Source organism: Podarcis gaigeae, assembly GCF_964106915.1.
Source record: "Podarcis gaigeae genome assembly, chromosome: 5".
Lineage (NCBI taxonomy): Eukaryota > Metazoa > Chordata > Lepidosauria > Squamata > Lacertidae > Podarcis > Podarcis gaigeae.
This window is the reverse complement of record NC_139681.1, coordinates 18,074,816-18,100,331: the sequence shown is the minus strand read 5'-3', so window position 1 is coordinate 18,100,331 and position 25,516 is coordinate 18,074,816. Positions and strand designations below refer to the sequence as shown.

Below are 25,516 nucleotides of genomic sequence, written 5' to 3'. Positions count from 1 at the left end.
TTATGAACTTAACCTGAGGTACCACTTTAGCTAATGGGGCTTCCCGCTGCCGCCGGCGCGCAATTTCTGTTCTCATCCTGAGGTAAAGGTCTTAACCCAAGGTACTACTTCCGGGTTAGTGGAGTCTGTAACCCGAAGTGTTTGTAACCTGAGATGTTTGTAACCTGAGGTACCACTGTATATTCAAAAGATGTCCTCCCTAATGTCAGGTCCCAGACAACGGTGAAGGAAGCAGCCATTTTGAATTTCCCAAAATTCAAAAAGCACATCTGAACAGGACTTTCTTGGGAAAAACATATGGCAATTGCTCTGATTCTCTTCTCCCCAAAGGAATATGAATTCATCATCCCCCCCCCAATTCTTTGTAGCTCTAGTTTTTATACAGTTGTTAAAAGGACTGCACTTAATTAAATAAAAATAAATGGCTTTGAAAAGAAGGATAGCAGTTTTGTAACACCAAAATTAATCCACACATCATAGATGTAACAGATTATATATAATCTGCACAAAATGTAATCCAAATTTACATTATACTTTCCATTTTAAAGATGGGGGTGGGTGGTGGGAGAATGGCAGCCTACCTATGCCACCTGGTGAGTTCATGGCAGAGGTACGATTTGAACCAGGACTTCCCAGCTCAGAATTCCTGACAGCATTGTTACACCAGCTTCCGTCTGGGATAATTGACAGCATGAGGAGATGCTGAACTATCAGCCCTACTTCCTTTCGGGTCCACATTCTGGCATTATGGTTGCTATTTATGTAGATAGAGGGACATATTTTGTCCCGAATTAGCTAGTAACTCAGTATGGCAGTAGCAATGAGCAATCACAAAGCTCTTTGATTTTTACGAGGTGTTCATAATACCCTATTCTATATGATTTATAGGAAAAACACGTCACCTCTTCAAATACAGGTGATCTGCAAACAGCAGCCTTGCCGTGTGACCTCTTGTTAACGCAGAGGTGACTCATAAAACTTAAAAGGGTTTCTGTAACCTTTTTCTATTAATAGGAGGACAAACACCATAATAAAATATAAGCAGGCAGAGTCTCCTGACTATGTTATTTGAGAGTTACGGTTTCCAGTTTAAGACTGTCAGCACCACAGACAAGGGTCTTACCAGTACCAGCACCCCAAAAAGCAAAGCTTTGAACAGGATCTAATCAATGAAACACACCCCACAGGAAGATGAACATGAGAGGTACAGTCCATAAAATAATGTAAGCTGTAGGATGAGAACAGGAAAGCATCTATAGGAATGTTAACACAAGGCAAACACCAGAGTGGTGCGGGGGCAGGGCGAGCATGGGGGGGGGCTCCACTAGCTGCCCATGTGGTGAGCGTCCCTAGCTGCCTGCTGCCCACGCAGTGGGCATTGGGAGGGGTGCCACTAGCCGCCCACGGCAGCATCGGCCTGCTGCCTGCACAGCAAGCATCTGGGGGTGCCGCCCGTGCAACAAGTGTGAGGTGGGGTTGGGGTGGCGCAGCAATGTCGCCCACCCTCATGGCTGACACCCTGTGCACCTCACACACCCCATACCCACTTTCCTCCGCCAGTGCCTCTATGAAACCAGTATCTTTAAAACCCCCCACAAAACTTCAGGAATTAAATTATATTCTCTGAGCGGTCATCTTGTTGCATGTGCAGATCACTGACTGATACCTGTTCTCATGTGGTCTTATATATATATTTGTTTCACTAATATCCCACTCTTCCATATCCGTTACATATTTCTGAGGGGCAAGGAGGGTGAGGCTGTCTCTTGCTCTTTCCAAAAAAATTAAAGTATCTTTGTGGTATGTTCACTTAATTGTAATTAAAAACAACAGCAACATGAGCAGCTTTACACTGGCTGGCTTAGATTTCTGGTGGTTGTGTTGGGAGGTAAATTACTCCAATAGCTTTGACAAGGTGAGACTGTCCTTAACACTGCCTATGGAGTGCTGAACAGCCCCAGAAGTTTGGGTGTTTTTTACAAGCACAGTGGATGATGATTAAAAAAGAAGCAGCAGCTTATAACTTAAATAAAATTCTCTGCTGCTCTGCATTATCAAACAAGCAAATGAAACCATCTTCAGTCCTCTGCAAGCAGCATTTAGACAGCCTCACATCTTGTGAAACCCATGGAAACACAAAGACATAGAAATACAGAGACCTATAGCATACAGAGGAGAGAACAGAAAAACACACAATATTTTTTGGGGGGTATGGTCTGTTGTTGTTGTTACTACTACTAACATAATAATATTTCATTGTGTTCACTTAGGATGCTTTCTTGCCATCATGATTTAACTCAGGGAGGGGCAAAATCACCCCAAATCACCCTGATTCACCTCATTAACATTATTGAGCGCCAACACAGACCAACTCCACACCCCTAATATTTTCTCTCTCTTTTGATTAGGCTATTACTTGCTTAAACCTACTGTCAAGAATACTTATTTATGGTGACCCAGCTCATTTGATGTGCCAAATACTGTAATGCTTTCTAGTTTCAGCAATTGTTTCTCTCCCTCCCCCCCCCCCCTCTCTCTCTCTCTCTCTCACACACACACACACACACACACACAGAGAGAGATAAATTCTGCACTTATTTGGATAAGCTAAGTGCATTATGATGCTGCAAATGGCATATTATTTTCTCCAGATTCCTTTCGCAATCCCAGTTAAAGTTCAAAATTATCTTAATGTGTTTTCTTATCCTGAAAATAGTCTGGCTTAATGCAGTAAACTGTGGTAGTCATAAAAACCACACAGTTGGAAAGGATCAACTAGCACAACAAACCCAACTCCCACTCTGGTGAAATGGCAGGACTCTACAAACTGTTTCTAACATGTTTGAGATAGCATTAAGGAATAGTACACGGAACACTAAAGAGAACGGAGATACTGTATAGCATTTCAAAATGCAGCGGTGTCTGCCCAGATCATGTGTCAAGTAAAGGGATGTGATTTTAACATCAAAGAGGACATCTGGTACTCCCACACTAGAGTGCTCCACAGTCGTTTGCCCAAACTCTTTCCCTCCCCCTCTCCCCCAGTCTGGCTACAAAAGCAAGCTGGTGGGCTGGGAGGAAAGTACCTGGGGTGACAGACTGCAGGAAGGCAGCGTGGGGAAAAGTTCAGGTCATTAGTTGTGTACCCCCTTTTTTAAAATGACAAGTTGCATTCCTCTATTTCCACCTACTGTATTTCATTTATTAGTGGAGAAAAATGGCTGCTGCAGCCACCAATGTCAGGGGCAGGGGGGCTTGTTATCAACACCCTGAGCCTCCTGGCTCAGCTCACCCTCCTTGTAGTCACCGCTTGTCCACCTGCCCTCTCTGAGTAATCGGCACAAGTGAGGAGCTAGAGCAACAGTTTTGCTTTGACAAGGTTGCGGGGAGAGAGCAGTATTCTGGGAAGTGGAACAGATTGAGCCCAAAGAGGGAAGATAACTGAATAGGAAGTAAGGACAGCAGCAAAGAAAAGATGGGCCAACTCATTGGGGCAGAGGGGGGCTCACTCAGGGCATCTTGTCAAAGGAGACCCCAAAACCTGGAGTCAGCATTTTGTTCAGTCTATACCCTCAAATGACCTATTTTATTGGTGCAAGTCTCACAACTCCATGCAATAAAGAAGTAAGATGGAAAATGTCCACATTCCTTACGCCCTGCGCAATCCTTCCCGTTGAACAACATTTCCCTACTTATAGAGCTGTTTGCCACAGTTCTTCAACACAAAAAGGAAACGTGATCACAATGAAAACTAAAACATGAAACCTTACCAACTGATTGATTGTCTTTCGCTTTTTCAGATGTGTTATTTTTTTATGACAAAAAAGAAAGGGAAAGAAACTTGAAAAATGTGGGTTTTGCTACTGAAAGTAACTGGAATATAGGCTTTTTGTTTGTATACTGGAAATTGGTTAGCCAGTTTTTTTGTAAGATACATGTGTCTAACTGTACAGTTTAGTAATACTAAATTAATAAAGGTTTGCAGCTGTAGTTCCCCTCCCAATGTTATCTCTATTCATATCTGGCATTTGACTTCAACATCAGGGAAAAAAATGCACTTTTGAGTCCTGTGCCGATGACTTGTTATAGGGGATAATACTGGCCACATTTGTGACCTTTATGCATATAGATCAGTGCATGCTTAGACTTTGCACATTTAGAGAGCAGGCAGAGGAAGCCTACAGTGTATGCAACTTAAACATACATAGGGATCTGTTTAGAAAAGCTAATCAACACACAGGGGCCAAGAATGAAACCAGTGTAAGACATTAGCAGGATTATTGTAAATACTTGCAGTTTCTAATCCAAAATATCGATGAAATAGATGAGGAAAAGAATAAATAGATTTAATTGGGATATGCAGAAGAGGAAAAAGAGAGGGTAAATTCATGGATCCGGTGAAAGAGGGAGTCAAGGTTTGAGATGAGAGAATTGTTTAAAAACTCTTTTGTTGAAAGGTTTATTTGTTATAAATGAAAATTATACATAAACTTACATTTTTTAAAAAAATATATATAACCAGTGAACCCAATTCCCTTTCACCATCTGTACATCAACTATTCCCACATTTAATCACCTGTGCAGGGTTTGTATGTTCAAATTCCCTTTTGGGAACTCTTGCGTAGTAATATACAAAAAGAAATGCACTTTGTCGCTCTTTTGTATTGTTGGTTTTTTTAAAAAAGGGAAGAAAGAAAGGCTTGTTCAGTGTTTTTTTTAAATACTTGTATTGGTGATTCTGGAGAGGGCAGAATAAAAATCTTTATGATAAGCTCAATTAGATAATGTACACCTGGGAAGAAGCTTCAATATTATAATGCAAATATGCTAATCTGGCAGAAACAGGATGAGCAATTACTCCATAGATTCTGAGGCAAATTCAAATTGAGAGACATTAATAGACCTCCTTTATGTGTTTTTGCAATATCTGATGATATGGCCTCTTCAAGTAGTCATTAAACTAAGTAAATTTTAATCTGGTTCAATATGCTTTACGAGCATTAATCTTCACCTTACGCCTTTCAATGGGTTTGCCCTTCTTATTGGCATTATATACATATTTATAAAAAGAGAGAGTAGAGAAATAGACAAAAGGAACCTTAACAGATGCCTCACATATCTAGAAAGCAAAGCAACACTACAAGATAACATGCCACTCATTTCTCCCTGAAAGACACATCATGACAATGGAAGCCACACAAATGTAACAATATGCATATGACAGAGACATGTGCTGTTAAAGAATCAAACCCCCACCAACAAAAACCATAACCAGTTTCAGGTGAAATAAGCATGAGGCTAGCAGGTGCTTTTGTTAGAAGCTCAGAACTTGTGTGTCTTCTGCACCGCCCTGTTTAGGGAAGTACAGGGGGATGGACAGAAGATCCACTGGGATCCACTAGTTGATACCTGGGTGGATTTCAGTAGATTGGCAAGGGGTTCTGACTCCCAATAGTTTAAAAACAGTAGCAACAAAATGTATATTTCTACCTAAATTAGGCTCCAAAAGTGAAGACAGGTAGTTAGGACTGGAATTTTGGGTGGAAGGACATTGAGCTCAGTTCAGTTATAGTAATGAAAATAAAATCCTTGGTTCAGCTGGTTAAGAGCGGGATGTTGATAATGCCAAGGTCCCCATATGGCACCCAACCTGGAGATAGTTCTCTGGGAGAACCATATTGACTGATCTTGAGGATGACATGACAATTGCAAGGCTGGAGTTACTCACAAGTGGGACTATTGTCTATGGTACTGAAGGAATGCTAAAACTAAATAGGGTTGGTGGCAGCTTTGGTGTATAACTTGCTTTATATCTCCCACATCTTTCTGAGGACCAGGAAGAAGCAATTTATCAGGTTCTATTTTCAAGTGAGCTGAATTGTGCAAGACTCCTTCGGTATCTCGGGCTGTGGAAACAGTACCTGGCCCTCTGCACTGGTTGTAGTAAGTAACCCAATATGCCACATTCCCTAATTCTGTCCTGTTTAATCCCACTTCTTGGTGTGCACCTCTCCCTCCCTACCCATACAATACATCACAGTGTGATGTGATATCTAATGTGAAGCCTCTTGGACACTGGTTTACTGGTATTATTAATGTCGCAGTACTAAGGAATAAAAATAATCACATGCCATGCTGCACTGAATAGCTTCAACCAACTGTATTTTCAGAACCAGCCCTACACCTTGAACATTCCCTCTTTAGAATGCCTTTTCAGCCACTGATCTTTGGATATAAACAAATTCAGGGGGAGACAAGAGAACCATTGGTTCTTTATTGGATAGCTTGGAGACCACAAACCACATTCAGCTATGAGTTTATTATTTAAAAGAAATGAGGTTGTGCTAACACAAAGTTTTACCTCAAGGGAGCAGACCAAGTAAACCATGCAGCAGCGAGATTACTCTGCAGTTCTTGCCCATTCACAGAACAAAATAAAAAGGCAATTTATATAAGAAACCTATAGCAAATATTGCAGAGGTTTTCTCCAGACTCACGATTGGATAGATATAAAAATAATCTAGTTTATAGTGACAGCACAAAAAGCTACTATAAAAATATCACACAAGTTATCATCTGTGCCCCTGAAACCACAGTACAACATGACTTAAAGAACACATTTCCTAATTTTAAAATAATAAAGAGAACCCTCCCCACTATCTCCTAGTCCCATAAGGTGTTGTGCAAGCTAGAACTAAAAGACAACTGAGTGACTAAGGTAAGGCCACAGAATTGGTGTCTGGCCCCTCTCTTATCTTGCTCAGGGGTACCAGTAACCCAAATGGGACTGTATGGGGATAGTACTTCACCATTTGTCACTATCTGCCCATCTTCTAGATGTTGATATATTGAATCATGAGGTAAATTTAAGTGCCTTACTTCAGGGAGCACAGACTCCTATTTCCTACTGTACCCCTGGTATTTCAACGGTTTTCCAGAAGGATGTGCTCCTTCAGTATGTCTGGTACGACACATGAAAGATGCAGTGCAAGGTGGAAAAACTTGTATATTTTTTTTTTACTACTGAGTCAAAGACCGAACTGTCCGCTGGCTGCTGCACTGTCACAGCTGAAAGCAGTGACCCTAGGGGAAGGGGAAGGAAAAGGCTATCCCCAAAACAAATCTGGAGTGGAGTGCCTAGGATAGTAGGATGGCACCTTGTACACATCCTTCTGGCAACTCCTGCAGCCAAGCTGATGCCAAACAAAATGCTCTGCTTTCCTTTGGACCATATCAGCAAGGCTGAGAAGGAAATCTTGCCGTCTGGGCAGCCCAGGATCTCAATATGCACTGCCCAGGCTAGCGCCCCAGGGAGATCATTTTGGAACTGCTAACACAGTGGTTTGACTTCACCCCTAGAGGCACACTCCATTGTCTCTTGGGACAGACAGATGCCAACAATTTGATTATGGATTACAGCTGGTTGGCAAACCATCATGCTCAAAGAGTACTGTTCAATGATGCCTCATCAAACTAGAGAGTGTTTTTGAGTGGAGTGCCACAGGGCTCTGACATCAAGCTAGTAAAAACGTAAAGGTAAAAGTACCCCTGCCCATACGGGCCAGTCGCTCATCTCACTCTAGAGGCTGGGAGCCAGCGCTGTCCGCAGACACTTCCGGGTCACGTGGCTAGAGTGACAAGCTGCATCTGGCGAGCCAGCGCAGCACACAGAACGCCGTTTACCTTCCCACTGGTAAGCGGTCCCTATTTATCTACTTGCACCCGGGGGTGCTTTCGAACTGCAAGGTTGGCAGGCGCTGGGACCGAGCGACGGGAGCACACCCCACTGCGGGGATTCAAACCGCCGACCATATGATCTGCAAGTCCTAGGTGCTGAGGTTTTACCCACAGCGCCACCCGCGTCCCCATCAAGCCAGTACTCTTCACAATTTTTTATCACTGACTTAGATGAAGGAGTGGAAGGAATCTATATCAAATTTGCAGATGACACAAAACTGGGAGGGATAACCAGCATCATGCTTGCTAGAGTTCCTCAGGTAGACCTGTTAGGGATACTTTAGCTACATCAATCGGGGAGATGGCAAGGTGTCCTATAATGCCTCTTCCAACAATACGATTTTACATTTTAATTATAATATTCTACTCAATTTTGTAAAGACCTATTGACAAAATCAAGTATAAAGCAGATTTTATTGCTTTTCTGCATGAAATGACCATCAGCAATGATTTACAGAATTTTGTTACTACATGAATGCATTCATTTGTCAGTGGAGTTAGGCGTACTGGTCTACTGATAAAGCTTGTAAAGTTAGGAACGGTAACATTAACTGATCCCAAGAATTGGCTCAAAGTAATGACCCCTGAGATTACTGAATTTGGTATGGTTGCCTTAATTTATCTACCACATGTTGGATCGGCCCATGATAGCCTTTTCCAATATGTTTAGATTGAAGCTTGCAGTGACAAAAGTACACCAAAGATTAGATTACTGTGGGACAAAACATTGGTGTTTGAATGATGCAGTGGCACTGGGGTGGCGGCACCATTTGGATTCTACAAGCTGGCAAAATGTCTTGGGCTAGCACTGTGCATAATGTATTTTTGATTGTTCCATTATCATCATAATTTTCCACATATCCTATTAGCTGAGGACTACAACCTCTGTGGGTTAAACCACAGAGCCTAGGGCTTGCCGATCAAAAGGTTGGCGGTTTGAATCCCTGTGATGGGGTGAGCTCCCGTTGCTCAGTCCCAGCTCCTGCCAACCTAGCAGTTCAAAAGCATGCAGTGCAAGTAGATAAATAGGTACCGCTCCGGCGGGAAGGTAAACGGCATTTCCGTGTGCTGCTCTGGTTCGCCAGAAGTGGCTTAGTTATGCTGGCCACATGACCCGGAAGCTGTACACTGGCTCCCTCGGCCAGTAAAGAGAGATGAGCGTCGCAACCCCAGAGTCGTATGCGACTGGACCTAACGGTCAGGGATCCCTTTTCCTTTACAACCTCCTTAAATAATTTCTCCCATTTCAATAAGGATAGCTTTATGACTGCATTCCAGAGACCAGGGCATGAGAAAGGAAACAAAATGGTATAAATTTATTCTAAAAGTAAAACAGTAAAACTACATTTGGGGCTTAAAAGTTCAGAAAATGAGTTTCTAAAAGCTCACTTCATACTCATCAGAATTATTTGTTAAATTTGAAGTTTCATTCCGTTTAGCACTCATCACACCTGATTTCTGACCTGTCAACATGTCAAGAAGCTTCATTTACAAAAGGCAGCCATGCATTATTTCAACAGAATGGTGTGGGGTTTTCCCCCCTAACCAATAAATACATCTTTTTTGTTAACTCCAATATTATCCTTTGACAGAAAAGGGCCCAGAGAATAATTAACTTTAATAGCTCTTCTGTGAATAGAATGGCACAACAGGATAGCAAGTATAAATGAGCAAAATTTTAAACCTACCAAAAACTCACAAGAAACAAAAATTATAGGTTCAGCTTTGCTCTAGGGAAAATGTATATTTGCAATAAACGTATCAAATCCCTTAAAAAGTGCACCCATTGAAACTTCATATTTAGTCTGATTTGCTTTCCAAATCATGTAGACAGCACAGTTGCATACAATCTTTAAACAAGTATAACCACAGAGAAATGTAGAGAGATTTAAGAGAGAAATAAAAACACGATCAGCTAGCTTGTAATCTTCTTTTCTCTTATTCTCCTCCCTATAGTTGCATTAAATTGCCTGTTGAGAACAATAACATATTTGTGCTTTTATAGGTAGAATGATTTGTATTATGTAAAGATTTGGCTAACAGACTAAAGACACATTCACACTGAGCTGGATTACATGCTGTTAATAATTTTCTGGATGCTCTAGGGGACCCATAATTCTGGAAGACAAAGCTTAGCTTTTGAAATACACTCGGCAATATCACGGTAGACTTTTATTCAAGCTTCTAGAACCACAAAGATGCAATGTTAAAGTATCGTTTTTGTAGAAAACCTTTTGAAAACAACCTATCTAGGCAAGTTCAAAACCTGCTGGTGGAATTCTGTTTTAAGGAACCATTTCCTGACCTTGAGCTGCAGATTTCCATGGAGACCCCAGCTGCTAATTTGAATGTTGGCAGTTTCTGCTTGTGTGCCAATTCGTTCATTATCCTCCATTCCTCACTTTAAATAAGGGCCTTTGTTGGGGTGTTTTTTTGGTTTGGTTTTTTAAAAAAATGCATGTGTGTTTCATTCACAGCTGCACTGGATCATGGGTGTTGAAGTTTTACAGCTATATAAACTGTCACTCTCGTGTGTGTATACTTTGCTCTGGGTATTTGCAGGAGTAAAGAATAGGAAGCATGACAAACTATTATCAGAGCGCAGATGTTTTTGCTTTTTCATACATGTCTCGTTCAGAGGATGAAGGTGTTTTGGTCTGAAAGATTAAAGCACCACATATCTAGCACATATGTGCATAACAAGATGGAATTCTCTCAAATTATCATGGGGGAAATATATTTAACAAACTTTGCATACCATCTGATCATACTATAAAGGAACATGCAGGTGAGAGGGCCTGAACCCCAGTGGCGTAGCGTGGGGGGTACAGGGGGGGCCAGCCGCACCGGGCGCAACATCTGGGGGTTAGGGTTAGGGGGCGCAAATCCATGGGTTAGGGGGTGCAAATCCACGGGTTAGGGGGTGCAAATTACTTGCCTTGCCCCGGGTGCTGACAACCCACGCTACGCCACTGCTGAACCCTCTCCCCTTCACATATTCCCTTACCCAAAGACACTCTTCTTCCAGCTTGGCTTCAGTGCCAGAATAATAGTGAAACTGTGCTTCAAGAGACTGACTATGAGAAGGCAGGCAGAGAATGTGGCTGCACACTGAAGGAGAAGGTCAGTAACAGCTAGCAAGCTGCCTTTCCAGGAAGCTTGGACATTAGGGATAGCTAATGTGCACCATAAGGGCAGGTAATAAATCAAAGTAAGAAGAATAACAAGATCTGGGATGATGGGGATTTTAGTGCAACAACATCTGGAGGGCACCATGCTGGGTACCCCTACTATATATCATCACTGATCTACTCATGGAAGAACTCAAAGGCTCTCTAGAACACCATCTGAAAACAACTAGAGAAGGGCATTTTTCTGTAATTCCAGGGCTATTACATCTCCATATGCCAACATTCCTTTATTATGAATAAACATCTGCATAGGACAGTCTTCCTCAATTTGGCATCCTCCAGATGTTCTGGACTACAGTTCTAATCATCCTTGATAGGTGTATTCCTAAACCTCTGGAGGGCAACAGGTTGGGGGAGGCTGGTGTTAGTCATGTTAAGGTATCTGTTTTGGACTTGGTAACTCTTTCTATATTGCACAATCGCTTGTGTTAAATTTGTTTAGTACCTGTCAGAATCAAATTAGAAGCCATGTGGTATAGATGTGTTCAAAGAGACATACTGCAGAATGACTATATCAAAATGAGCTATCTAGTAAAATTTTTATAAGTTTGCCAAACAAGTTCTCAATTGACTGGACATAGTAGGAATTCTTTTTATGACCTTTGGTCTTCAGTTCTAATTAGTTGTCTGGTCCAAATTGCTCGCAATGTAAACAATGACTGATAAATCCACATTGGCTTCAAGAATTTATTACATTACAACACAGCTGCCAACTGTCTAACTGTTTTAATAAAAAGCTATTTTCTAAGGTTTATGTTTTATTGCATGTATGACTCCCTTTATTGGTTAGCATTTTGGAGTTGTGGAAAAGGTTATGAATTTAGAAACTGACTGCATTCATATCATATTTAAAACTTAATGCTATTTTATTAAAGACATATGGGCCTCCAAAGTACACATATTAAATGTCATGTAAGAAAAGTAGCAGTTTAAATCATGGTCAAATTCATTTTTGACATGACTCATGAGGCTTCCCAAGATCTGAACTATTTCTTTGTAAATCTGGCAGTTTAACCACACTCATAAATCATTTTCAAAGCACATTATTTCTTAATTTTAGTGCATTAGAAAGCATTTGGCCTACACAGTGAACTGTTTGTAGCAGTTATGTGATCTAACTTGTACATTTATCCATGCAATGCTGGAGGAGAAGAAAGAGTCTCCAGGTTTTATTTTAATTTTTAAAGCACAGTATTTACTTCCTTTCTTCTTTTCCCTTAAACCTATGTAAAATAATTCCTGGCTGAAACAGAAATTCTGGCATACTGAACAGAAAAGGATGACTCGTATCCATTAATTTTCAGACTATATATTAGAAACACAAAAGCAGTAGCAATTTAATACTTTAGATACCCTATAGTAAACTCCTCAGGAGGAGGAAGAACTATAGATTGCAACTCTTGTCAAACTCCACGAAAAATTACATTTCAGCAAACTGAAGAAGTAACCAATCTTATACTTGGGTTATGATATCTTCATGACGTGGGTAATAATAATACATGTGCATGAACATATGATGGTTGCACATCCAATAAACACACACTCTGGTTACAGGTACACCGAATAAATAGCCTGGGCAGGGCAAAAATCCATTAAAAAAAAAAAAGTTTCTCCTGACAAAATGCTTCATTCATTTATACATTTATTTAAAATCCCCCGTTACCTAAACCCTGGAGGAAAGGCAGGATATAAATTCAAACACTACTACTTATAATAATCTAATAATCTCTGTATTAATATCACACTACCTAATTCTGTAAAATCCACCACAATGAAAATGGAAGAGTAGGGGGAGGGGTTGAACTGCCATCAATACCAGTGCAACTAGTGTACCAGTGTACCAGTAACTAGTTGACCAGCAGTCACCAGCAACTAAAGTCCTTCACTGGTCCATGAAATGGAGGCCATTTCATAAAGAGGAGGCACAGAAGGGCTGGAGGAGCATTTCATTTGGGCAATTTTTCAAAAGCGAGATGATCTAATTTATACCCCTTGGACAAGCACATGGATCACAATATAACTATTCACTTCTCAAATATTTCCCTACCTGAATTCCATTAAAATGAGTTTTTAGGATAAAAAAAGTTATGAAATGCTTTCATTTAAACATGCATTCTGTGATAAAATACACATATATGAATGCGTTTAAATATGAATTTTCATACAGCTTTTTAAAACAACAACCCAGAGTTTAATGTGGAAAAGGGACAGAATGTCCTGATGAAATTCATACAGACCCGATAGACTGATCTGTTCTTTCCTGTTTCCACGTAAAAGGTTCCAGTAGGGCTGGATTAGGCCCCAGGCAAAGTACAGCCTGCCCCCTGACATTGCTGGACCCTAGTGAGGGTACCAGGTATCAGCTTGAACATCAAAGGGACAAGCAGTAACATCAGTGAGCAGCTACTGGAACTTTCCACACAATTGGCCCCAATCACAGGCACTGGCCATTGTGGGGAATTTCAAATGGTGTTTCTAAGCAGCCAGGCTGGGCTCCAGAGCCATGGCATTTCCCTGACGATGCCTCACACAGACTTCTGGCCTGGGCTCGTTCCACACCATCTCCAGTGGAAAATGATCTGTCAGCAGGACTTCGAAAGACCTCTAGCTGAAAACTTGGAAAGCCACTGCCAAGGCAGTGAGGACAGAACTGTACTAAAGCTGTTGTTCTTATTTAATCACTTTTCACATCACAGCTGCCACAGACTAGGTTGACATTTACAATGAACTATCCCCTCACACACACCCATGTTCTCTTTCCTGGCTGGTCAGCACTTATTCAGATCGCAACAGGACATATGTGACATTAGGATCATTTTGCCACAATATTCATTGTTTTATTATTATCTCACACTGAGCAGCCTTTGTCATTTTCTTGTCCATTTCCCAGTTTGGAGAAATATTTCAGTGCCCTTCATAGACGCTTTTGGTTTTCACCATCCTAAATAATTTTCACCTCACTGCCCATCCCTAGTGCCATCTAAATAGACCAATGATATTATTTTGTAAGACCAGAGTAGTGGGTCACATCTCAGCACCACAGCAAATGAGACATAATAAATGCATTCATACCACTTTGGCCAGCTGATGAGCCAAGTACATCAACATACCAACATAAAGGTCATTTCAGATTGTTGTTTTGGCACTGATAACAAGAAAGCAAACACCCATGCTCCATAACATTTTATAGTAAAATCTAAAGAGATTCTGCTCAAAGCTTCTTGTGCTAAGATTTAAGTCAACAGCAGCGCTCCTTCAATAGTAATTCTCACAAAACATGAGGGAGCTTTATATTCACATCTACTTTTCTTTAAAATGCAGTTTTCCAGGATTTTTAAAATAAATTTATCAAAAGGAAAGTGATTCCATCTTTCAAAAGCATCAGAATACAATGGTGATTAACTTACCTCTCTCTAAACCATGTAAAAAAACTTACTCTACATCATTCCGTTTTAGCCTTCTAGGGTCAACATTTTGTGAAATATAACACCAAAAAAACAAATTCTAGATTGAGCACCAATATATAGATCCTGTACTTTATGTCCACAAATGTACATTCTGATCTTCATTTGAGCTAGTTGATATTTGAAGCAAAATGCCTTTGCAACACTTACATGCAATTAAAAAAACAACGCAGTGGCACAGCAGTCAGTAATGTCCCAACCTCAGCATGTATTTTGCCATTGTAGTGATTCTCAAGATTAGGCTGGAAGTCTGCAATGCAATTTGTCTTATTGAACTTTCACCAAATAAAATTGTCCCATATCTATCGGCTGTTGACAGCTACCAACAAGATCCAATTATGCTAACCGCTTCCTGAGATCCAGAAAAGCAAGTCACTGGCTCTTTATGTCCTTGCCACACTTTCACCCACCAAAGTGATTAATTTCAAGATTATTGTGTGCATAACAGAATGCCACTCAACCTTGGAAAACAATTAAACATTAAAAAAAAAAAATCCCAAATTTTTAGCTCCATCAAATTAATGCATTGAGAATGAGTTGTTGTTGTTTTTAAATGTGCATATCTTGGAGCCAAAAGGAACTGTTTTGGTTTTTTCCTAGCACTTAGTCAAAAGTTATTAGGGGAAAAAAATATGGGTATAAATATTGCCTCCAAACAGGTGGCCATTTCTCAATTTGTGTTGGATGGCTTACCATTAACAACACTGGCATGCATTGTTGGCCAGCAGGGCATGGAGCACTAGGATGAGATGAGAGCAAGGCCAAGGCAAAGTGATCTGGCAGCAGCAGGAGTATTTGATTGGCTCCACAGATGTGCTTGTGTCCCCCCACCTTGCTGCCACCCTACTCTACCCCACCCTGTCCTGTTAAGAACATGCAGTGCTGTTGTTAGGAGGCCGATGCCACCCTCTCCATCACTCCTGGTGGCTTTTCTCTGCCTTCTAAGGACATGTCTGAAGCAGCACCAACAGTGAGGGCCACCGTCTTTGCTTCAAAAGCCATTTCTCTCCACAGGGCATTTATTTCACTGCAACACAACTGGTGGGAGGCTGAAATGTTAGAAAATATTATCATTTCTAATTGTTGATTTTTTTAAAAAAGGTATCAAAGTAAATACTAAAATCGACTGAGTTTATTCTTAGGAGTTCACGGGAGGGAAGAGTTGGTACCGTGAGGAAAAGATCCACTGGGATAAATTTACCAACTAATTCCAAAAAGGCAGACATATTTTAGTCTCTTCCAGTGACCACTTAACAAAAACATTCCAAACAGCTTTTGGAGAAAGCAACCTCCAGTAATTTTAAACAGCCAAGTTCCGTAGGAAGGCAGAAGATCATTACAAAGAAGTTGGATTATTGCCAAGGTTTTAGGATTAAACACCTATGACTCTGACATAAAAGCAGAATGGGGCTGTTAATGGCTACAAATGGTGTTAATGGCTACAAATGGTGGGGACCCTGATTCCATGACTCACAGAAATAAAGTAGGAAGTCTAGCTCTTGAGTTTTGTAGAAGCAGGAACATTTAGAGTTTCTATCAGAACTGAATAAGCTGGTGCCATATTTTATGCTGGCTGTTATAGTGCCTATGCTGGTAGGTAGACATATTGTCCTAATGAGATAACACATTTTAATCCCACTCTGTCAATTTCTGAAAACTGGATAAAGGAGAAGACTCCCTTTAGATAGTAGACTGTGGCTTGCTGGCTTGTGTGATCCTTTACACCAGCAAAAGGAAACAGTGGCTTGTAGTTTTGTAGTGCACCACTTAAACTCACAGCAGATACCTTAGACTATTAGGAGGAAGCAACTTGGCCAGATTAAATGAAGGATGGCAGCTTTAAACAAATCTAGAGGGTTGGTTATGGTTATTGAGAAAAGAGGAAGAGTCACTGTCAGCATCAATGTTTCCCAAACATCCCCCTCCTCCCACCATGGACCACTGGAAATTCATTCTCTCTCTCTCTCTCTCTCTCTCTCTCTCTCTCTCTCTCTCTCTCTGTTTTTCATGAGTTAGGATGCCCAGGTAAGGAGAGAGATACTTATGTATTTTTTACACAATACACAGAACCACTTTAAGCCATCCAGGCCTTGCTCTGGGCCCCTTCTGTGCCCCATATTTGCCCATGTACTAGGAACACCTTCCCTGCCACCTTCCCAAAGCCTGCCTGATTTTGAGAAGGCAGCGTAAGGGCTCTTGAAATGCTGGCGCAACCCTGGTACAGTGGTACCTCTGGTTACAAATGCTTCAGGTTACGAGCTCCGCTAACCCGGAGGTAGCTGCCCCTGGTTGCGAACTTTGCCCCAGGATGCGAATGGAAATTGCACACTGCGAATGGAAGGCGCATGCGCAGTGGGAGGCTCCATTAGCGAAAGCGTGCCTCAGGATAAGAATGGTTTCAGCTTAAGGACGGACCTCTGGAATGAATTAAGTTCGTAACCAGAGGTACCACTGTACTGCGTTGCCAGAGACGCCTGGCTTCCTGGCACAGGGGAGCTGGGACCGGGAGAGGTGGTGCCAGGAGAGACAGGGCACAGCTTTTTGCACTCCCAAACCTACATGTCCAGACATATGGCAACCCTAGGACTACTTCATATTTTTTCTGTCATAGCAATTCCAATGTACTGCACTAGATGCTGTATGGTTTTCAATTATATTTTTACAGACATGCTGTGGACCACTAGTGGTCTATAGAACCCCTGATCTAAAAGTCTGAAAGTAGCAGCATCTAAAAAGGTGACTTTAAAGCATTTTAAAACAGCTTCTAAATACAGACAGATTTTTGACCATGGTGAAGCTGTGCTGAGCTCCAGCACAAATTAAATCATGATTTCAGCCTAATGGTCCATGTCGTTGTATTATTTATTTATTTCTAACAGCAGTGTAGTCAAAGGAGGAACGAATAAGGAGAAAAACCACCCCTGCCAAAGATGCCTTTTTAGACCAATAGGCCAGAAAAAGCAGGAGAATGCTCCCCAGCATCTATAAAAGTCTCCAACTCAGTCTTTGTCACTGAGCTGAAAATCTAAGGGACCTGCTCTTGTGAACTGAGGATCATTCTCTTTTATGCTCTCCCCTCTACCTTAACCAAACAGAGCTTTGCCAGAGTCATTTTTGGGTACACTTCCAAGTAAGACCATGACAATCGTAGTTATTGGCTGGCTGTAACTTCTGCAATTGTGCTGACCTATCCTTACCACTGCGGGAGGCAGTGGAAGACAGGGGTGTCTGGCATGCTCTGGTCTATGGGGTCACGAAGAGTCGGACACGACTAAACAACAACAACAAATCCTTACCACAATTCCCACCTATCATACACTATTCTCCCCCATCCATATATGCCAGCAGCCATGGCACTGCTGGTGAAAATAGCTGGAAAGACAGAAAACCCAGGAAGGATACCAGCTGTTCTCTTTTCCTTTTGTATACCAGTTTTGCTTTAAGTGTCCTGATACCTAATTTAAGTGGCACTGATAAAAGCCAGAAGGCTCATACTCAGAAGTCAAACTTCCAAGATGTATATCAGTAACAAAGGACATAAAGAGTTGGAAAAATGTATATATTTATCTTAGGGTTCAGAACTGTATATTAAGTTTTCTTTTAATGTTCTTAGGCCCATAAACTGATTGCTGCTTAGAAGAAAGAGTCCTTCTGTTTAGCACATTTTTGCTGCAGTGCCCCGAATGAATCAGCCAGATTTAAAAGCAATAAAGTGCAACATACCCTTTCATACCTTTCCCCCATCCCTTTTTGTGGCCCATTCTTGTGAAATAAAAGCAAAGGGTGAAAATGTGGTAATTGTTTTCCAAATCAAGTTCCTGATTTCACAGGGATCATTTCAAGCGACTTCTCCTGCCTTTACCATTACCTTACAGAATTTTTGTGGTGGAATACTTATAAAATATAAAAGATTATAGGAAAACTATTATGAGCAATACCAGAATCTGCAGCAGAGACAGGAAAAGTGTTTTGTTTTTCTACACTAGTTTCGACTTTCTTGTGGGTTTCCCTAAACCACAAGTGAGGCCCGCCCGCTTTGGAATGCCCTCACTTTTACGTTATGTAATAAGACAAGGAAGCCCAATTGCACAAGTGGAAATTTTAACACACTCACTGAATCAACAAGGATGCAATCACAGAACAGAAGTCTATCATTTTGCCTCCACTGTATCCATTGGAACAGTGCCTTGTGCATGAATTTTAAACGCAGCTCAAAATATTAATAATATAGGCGACTCTCAACTTATGGGAGCTTACGTTTCAGGGATAGTGCTTTGAGCCAAAATCGAGTACAGTCAAAATATATTGGGTTCAATGGCTGGTGGGATTGGCAAAGTTCCGCCCGCCCCCAAACGCCCACCCCATCTATCTATCTATCTATCTATCTATCTATCTATCTATCTATCTGTCATCTATCTATCATCTATCTATCTATATCATCTATCTATCTATCTATCTATCTATCTATCATCTATCTATCTATCTATATCTATCATCATCTATCTATTTAAATTTGCCAAGCGCATTGCTGAATGCACACAAGCTAAATGTGTATAAGTTGTGAGTTACCTGCATGACATACCGGTAATAATGTAATAGTGTCTGTAACATAAGGAAACATTTGAGAAATCTTAACACCTGACATTGCAAGTCCTTTTTCTGTTTCAGTTTGCCTATACCCTTCATTCATTTAAAATCCAAGAGTATAATTATTGTTAATAATAATAACCCAATAGGTTATCAAGAGTTCAAAATATACCTCAGCAGGTGAAACATACGAAATGGTGCCCAAGAGCAAGCATAAATGCAAATGTGCATGTGTACTAAGGCAGAGACTTAATTTCTAGAGGAGTAGTTCTAGAATCCCCCCTATCTTACACAGCAGACTTGAAAACTTTACAATTGCTGGGGGTCTCAACAGTCTACTTAACGAACTCCCCACCCCTACAAGTCAAAGCCCATACACAAGTCATCCTTGAATAGCCAATCTTGCTTGTCCTCATGGTACAGTCAGTGCTTGCCACATGACAATGATGGAGGCAATTCTGATGCTCAGAATCATGTATGCTATCAGCAGGGGTACATTGAGGAGAAGGAGAGTTGAACATAACCACAATTATTTATGTATTTATTCCTCTTCTCTCAACCCCTCATTTCCCCCCCTGTTCATTTGCATTCATTTGCTTCCTTTATGGAAGCAAATTTCACCTCCAAATATGTTGGTGGTGCAGTAGTGTGATTTCATCACATGATGGAATACTCTTTCCCGCTTCCAAACTTCTTGCACACAGAAAACTAGACGGCAGTGGGAGGGAGGAAGCATACAAGGTCAGTCATCTCTCAGCTATGCTAGCACATGTATAGCAATGCATAGGAACCTTATTGTCTGTGAGAGGATGGAGCATTCCATCATGGGAGCTACCACCAGCAGTTCTGAAGTGCTTTGCCCCTGACATGAGGGTATGAGAACAGGCCACAGTTGTATTAGTTTCCACATTAGAAGAGCTTCTCTATAGTAGCAGTGTTACTACTACAACAACAACAACAACAACAACAACAACAATTTATTATTTATACCCCGCCTATCTGGCTGGGCTTCCCTAGCCACTCTGGGCGGCTTCCAAAAAAATATTAAAATACTGTGATACATCAAACATTAAAAGCTTCCCTAAACAGGGCTGCCTTCAGATGTCTTCTAAAAGTCTGGTAGTTTTTCTCTTTGACATCTGATGGGAGGGCGTTCCACAGGGAGGGCACCACCCCCGAGAAGGCCCTCTGCATGGTTCCTTGTAACTTGGCTACTTGCAGTGAGGGAACTGCCAGAAGGCCCTCGGTGCTGGACCTCAGTGTCCGGGTAGAACAATAGGGGTGGAGACGCTCCTTCAGATATACTGGACCGAGGCCGTTTAGGGCTTTAAAGGTCAACAGCAACACTTTGTGCTTGGAAACGTACTGGGAGCCAATGTAGGTCTTTCAAGACCGGTGTTATATGGTATTGGCGGCTGCTCCCAGTCACCAGTCTGGCTAGTAGTTATACTACTATAAACACAGAATGCAATCCAGAGGACATTACGTATGCCTGGGGCCCTATTTTATATGAATGCATGCTTTAACCCTTTGAGTGGAAGGAACAGAGTACTATTACTCATGGAAACCTGCTTAATACTGAGTCAGAACAGTGGTCTATCTAGATCACTAATGTCTGCACTGACTGGCAGCTCTCTAGAGTTTTGAACAAGAATCTCTCTCAGCTGGAGTTGCCAGGGACTGCACCAGAGCTGGAGAATTTCCCATGTGCTCTAGTACTAAGCTGCAGTTCTTCTCTCATGGGAGAAATATAATCACGTTAATAGTGATTTGATAAATTCATAATTCTCCGGAACATGTAAAGCCCCTTTGCCTTCAGTATACAAGAGGAAAATCCAATATTTTATTGAAGCTTTTTGTACACGGGTGCTCAGCCCATGCTTTACCTCTTTTGAGAACTCCGCAGTAAAATACACAAAATAGATGCTCTCTCTGTTCTCTGTCTCCACGCCCACCCTGCAGCTGAACATCCAAGTCCTTCCGGTATTACTGTACAAGCTTTGAACAGAATAAGGGCACAGCTCTAAATAATTATGTCAAAGAAATGACAACTGTGCTCTTTGCAGGAGTAGGGATGAATAATTACAAGGCTGGGACATAATTAAGCAATTTTGGCTGTCGTATTCTTGAGCTGTCATTTTGATGTGAAGAGCTGTCAGGCCCAGCAACATGCTTTGCACTGGACAGGCATCTTCCACTTTGATCTACACTTACGCCAGCAAAATGAGGTCATGGTTTGGTCATTAAATGAAGCTTCCTTGTCTGGCACGATGCCCCTTGCCCAGCCAGGCTTACAAGATTTTTATTTCAAAAAAAATCAAGCATGAGACTACATTCAATATTTTGACATCTCTAAATATAAACATCACTGGGTAATGAAGTTCAGATCGCTTTACATGGCGAGACAGAACAGAGCGTCGCAATGTTAAGCTGTTTTCTAATGAATGACTGTATCTTCCCTGTAACGACAGTCCCATCACAAACAGACTTTAAGCAACAAAAGATGAAATGAAGCAAAGCAGAAGAAAGCAGCATTCTGTTAAGAAAAATATAAAAAAAAAACTAGAGGAAGGCAGGGAGTTAGACAAAATTAAATATTTATGATTTCACGAAGATTGGTGATTGCTAGCTCCTTGTGCATTTGAGTAAACATAAGCTAGCTGGATGAAAATATCCTGCCTTGAGTCTCATTTCATGTGTTGTTTTCAGAAGGGTAACTAGCTCTCTAAAGATTTTTATGTCAAGCATGAGATGAAAGCAATTCCCATGGAACTTTCTCCCCCACCCACCCCCACCCTATCGTCCATTGTTTCCTTCTGCTGAATAAGCTGTTTATTTCCAGTTTATCATTATGGAAGAAAGTTAACCTCACATTTAGATTTCTCTCTAGAAGAAAAAAAGGTCTGATGGGAGTAGCACAATTCAAAGGAAAGTAATTCCATGTCATATCAGCTAATATTTTCAACAACATTCCTTTCCCTTTGGTGACTGTAGTGTGCATCACCCCTCATTGGTGTGTTTAAAATATGTACATACATGCATACATACATACAGAGAGATTTATATATGCTGTGGTTAATGTGAATTCAATTAGCAATGTGCATAAACCCCAGTCATTTTACCATCACATGAAGGCACAGAGCAGGTACACACACAATGGTATTATGAACAGGAGATTCCATGCATTGTGTGGCAGCAGTTGTTCATTTATAAAGCATCTTTTTCTAGAAAAAAAACCCCCCACTTCATGTTACTCCATTATTTCTTCTGGCAATCTCTATCATCAAGGGTTACCTGAGTTGGTTACCTGACCAAAGGCCCCACCTCTGAGGTAGTGAGTGGTGTCGCCATTGACCAATGGTTCTGTAGGCAGGCGGGAGCATTATGTTGGGCTGGGTTAGGGCTGTGCCTGTCAATGAGGACAGTGGGATGGTGGCACTTTATGCTTGTGCCAAAGTCCCACCAGCGCTTTCTGTTCAAGGCACTCAGCCAGTGACAGAAGCTCTTGTAAGCTCAGGAATGGGCAGTGGCCAAGAACAGAGGCTGAGGGAGGGCGGGTGCTATGGAGGTTGAGAGCGTGAACTGTGCGCCAGAATCCCATCCACTGACCCCTCTCTTCCTCTCTTATCCGAGCTTTTTTCTGGTGGAATGTGCCGGAACACAGTTCCGGGACCTGTTTTCTAGAAAAAAAGGACTGTCTTTAGCTATGGTGCTGAGCAGATTACAAGCATGGGCTGGTAGAGAAGCAGACAGAGTCAAGTGATGCTGTGTTGAGCTGCCCAGATGGTGATATTTGGATCACATGGGGCTCATACACCAGGGACAGAAGATACCTTGGTTAAAGCAGACTTTGATATGGAAACTTTGGTATAGCATCAAATACTTGTAGGGCACATGACCTATAGCAGATTATAAGTCTTAATATTGCTCATGCTTCCCCAAAGCCACCTTTTCAGTGAGTGTTTGCACAATTAAAACTTCACGGTGTAAAGAGTTTAAAATGTATGCCTGAGCGTTTGTACATACAGATGTTGTACACCAAATTCATTTGCATGGATTCCAATCCCCTCTACTGTTCCTTAGGATAAACCAATATATGGGTAACATATAATAAAGTATAATAATAATAATTCTACTGCACACCAAGAAGCATTTGCTCATGACATCCTAAATGTTTACAGAAGGGAATATATTATGCTAGGTAAGACCTAGTAATTCTGTAGCAAGCAATTTTAGAAAGGCCTATCTCAATGTTAAATTTGTACCTTGCACTAAAGGGATTGGGGAAATAAGTATATGTTTTAGAATAAGATTTAGCGGATAACTAATTCAAAAATTATACAGCTTGGGACATGGAACTGAATTACTAGAACAAAGCATCAAGACGTGATACTATCTTCGTGAATTGAAACACCTTGGTTAAGATAATGGATAGATAACTGAACAATGCAGAATTATAGCCAGAATTATAGCACATTTCTGAATTTTTTTTTATTGGGCCAAGACACATGTCTATTTCAAATAATATAACTATCAGCAGCATTAAAGTAAAATACAGAGATATTTATAGAGAGTAATATAGTATGAGAACGATTACAAACAGATGACAGAATAAACATAAGGTTTTTTATGTGTTCAACTGTTGCATTTTACAGGATTTAGCAAAGGAGGAAGCCTTTCATAAGAGCTTCAAAGTAAATTCTTTCATATATTACAGATTGCATTGTAAGAGTTGAAATAGCTAAAGGCTCTAGTAAACAATGTGTCAAACCAATCTCCAAATAAGAACTGTTAAAACTTTAATAGTTATAAAACGAACAGCTCTGAATTAATTTGTTTTCTAGTGCAAACATACAGCCGATAACAAATGTATCTAGCTACACTTCTATGCCCCCAAATGTAGTTTACTTCTGTAGCAGCTATATTGCTCTTTAGGATAATTGGATATCTGCAATATTTTTTTTGCCACATATATTATAAAATAAACTAGTATGTAAGAAGTTGCTGGATGAAACCCATGAGTGAGTTTTAGATAGCTAATAATTCCAGAGCAAAAATACCGATCTATGCAGATTGTGTGGTAATGCACTGATGTACATGGAAAATGTGTGGTGTTGTTTTTTCAGAGTAAACAACACTCACTTTGCCCAGTTTGAAAGCCACTGATGCAGAAAGCTTGACTCTAAAATCCCCAATTGAGTGATTCTTTCTCCACCATCAGCTCCTCACAATATAATTCAACTTGGGGTCTTCTCCCCAAGGTTATCTTCTGCACAAGCAGAAATCCAGGATTCCCACCACTGGTTTGGGAAGCAGGGTACAGATGAACTTAGCTGCAATCCATAACTATCCTGTTGTTTCTTATGAAATACTTCATTTTGATGTGGTTTTCCCAGAACCAATCCAAATTTGGAAAAATAAGAGCCACATTGCACCTTAAGCTGGTGATGTGTACACAGCCTATAACACAGAGAGATGGATCCAAAAGTGCCCTATTTGATGAGAAAGGCAATTCCACTGGTCCATGGTGCCTCCTCCCACATTGCTATCTCCTGTTGCATTCTCAGCTCCCAATAATGGAAATGAGGGATATGGAAGGATGAGGAGGGAAAGCTCCACTGTATGAGCAAAATTCAACCCACACCTCTCTGCATCCATCCTTAAGTATCACATTTGTTTATACAGGAGACTTTCCCAGTGAATAAGACCACTCTGTCAAATTACTTCATAGATTAAAGGTTAATAAATTAAAGGTCACCAAGCACAATAAGATAAACACAAACAAAAGAGAATAAAATGGAGGCCTTCATTGCTGTACAGAACAAATGCCACAGTACATATGTCACAAAAATTGTCTCTCCATGTAACATACCAAATGCTTGCTGACATGCTTCAATTCTTTAAGTTACTAAGCAGGACACTCTCTCACAAGTGCAATGACAAGGCTTAAAAAGCAAAGTTAAGAAATGTTCATGTTTTGACTGCCACCTAATATCAGTTACCTGACATCCAGGAGTATGTTCCGCAAAAAGGGTAGAGCTGACTATTACTAAAAAAATGGCTTCAGCAGTAAGATTCTAGATCCAAAATATTAAGATCCATAAACATTCCTACAGCCTTCATTCAGTCACTTACCTTTGCATCCACAGGCTTCACCACTTTCATAAAAGCACCCCTCAAAATGGCTTCCTCACGTTCACTTCTGCCGACTTTCCGAGAATCCAGAAACTTCAAGTTGGTTAATTTGTGCAGAACAAAATACCTGTTTTAAAAACAAACAAACAACCCTTTAGGTTAAGAATTTCCATTGACCTATGACTAGGAATGGAAGGATATGCCCATTTCATTTCTCACTGTTTCTCATTTTCCCATTCTTAAATTCAGCTCTTCATATTTTGCAGCAATTTGCAAAATAACAATACCAATAATAACCAAATCCTAATGGAAATTCATCAGCATTTTAGTATGAATTTCTCCTAATAAACACAATTTTCTGTAATGTTTTGAATAACGTACCCATTTTTGCAAGCAATTTCC

General features: G+C 40.8%; 1 protein-coding gene across 1 annotated transcript in view; it reads right to left on the bottom strand.

Moving 5' to 3' along the window:
* LRMDA (leucine rich melanocyte differentiation associated) overlaps window positions 1-25,516 on the bottom strand; it is a 741,312-nt gene that overhangs the window by 288,296 nt on the left and 427,500 nt on the right. Inside the window, 1 exon segment of the mRNA XM_083738575.1 lies at window positions 25,115-25,241. Coding sequence (XP_083594701.1) covers window positions 25,115-25,241 — 127 coding nt within the window.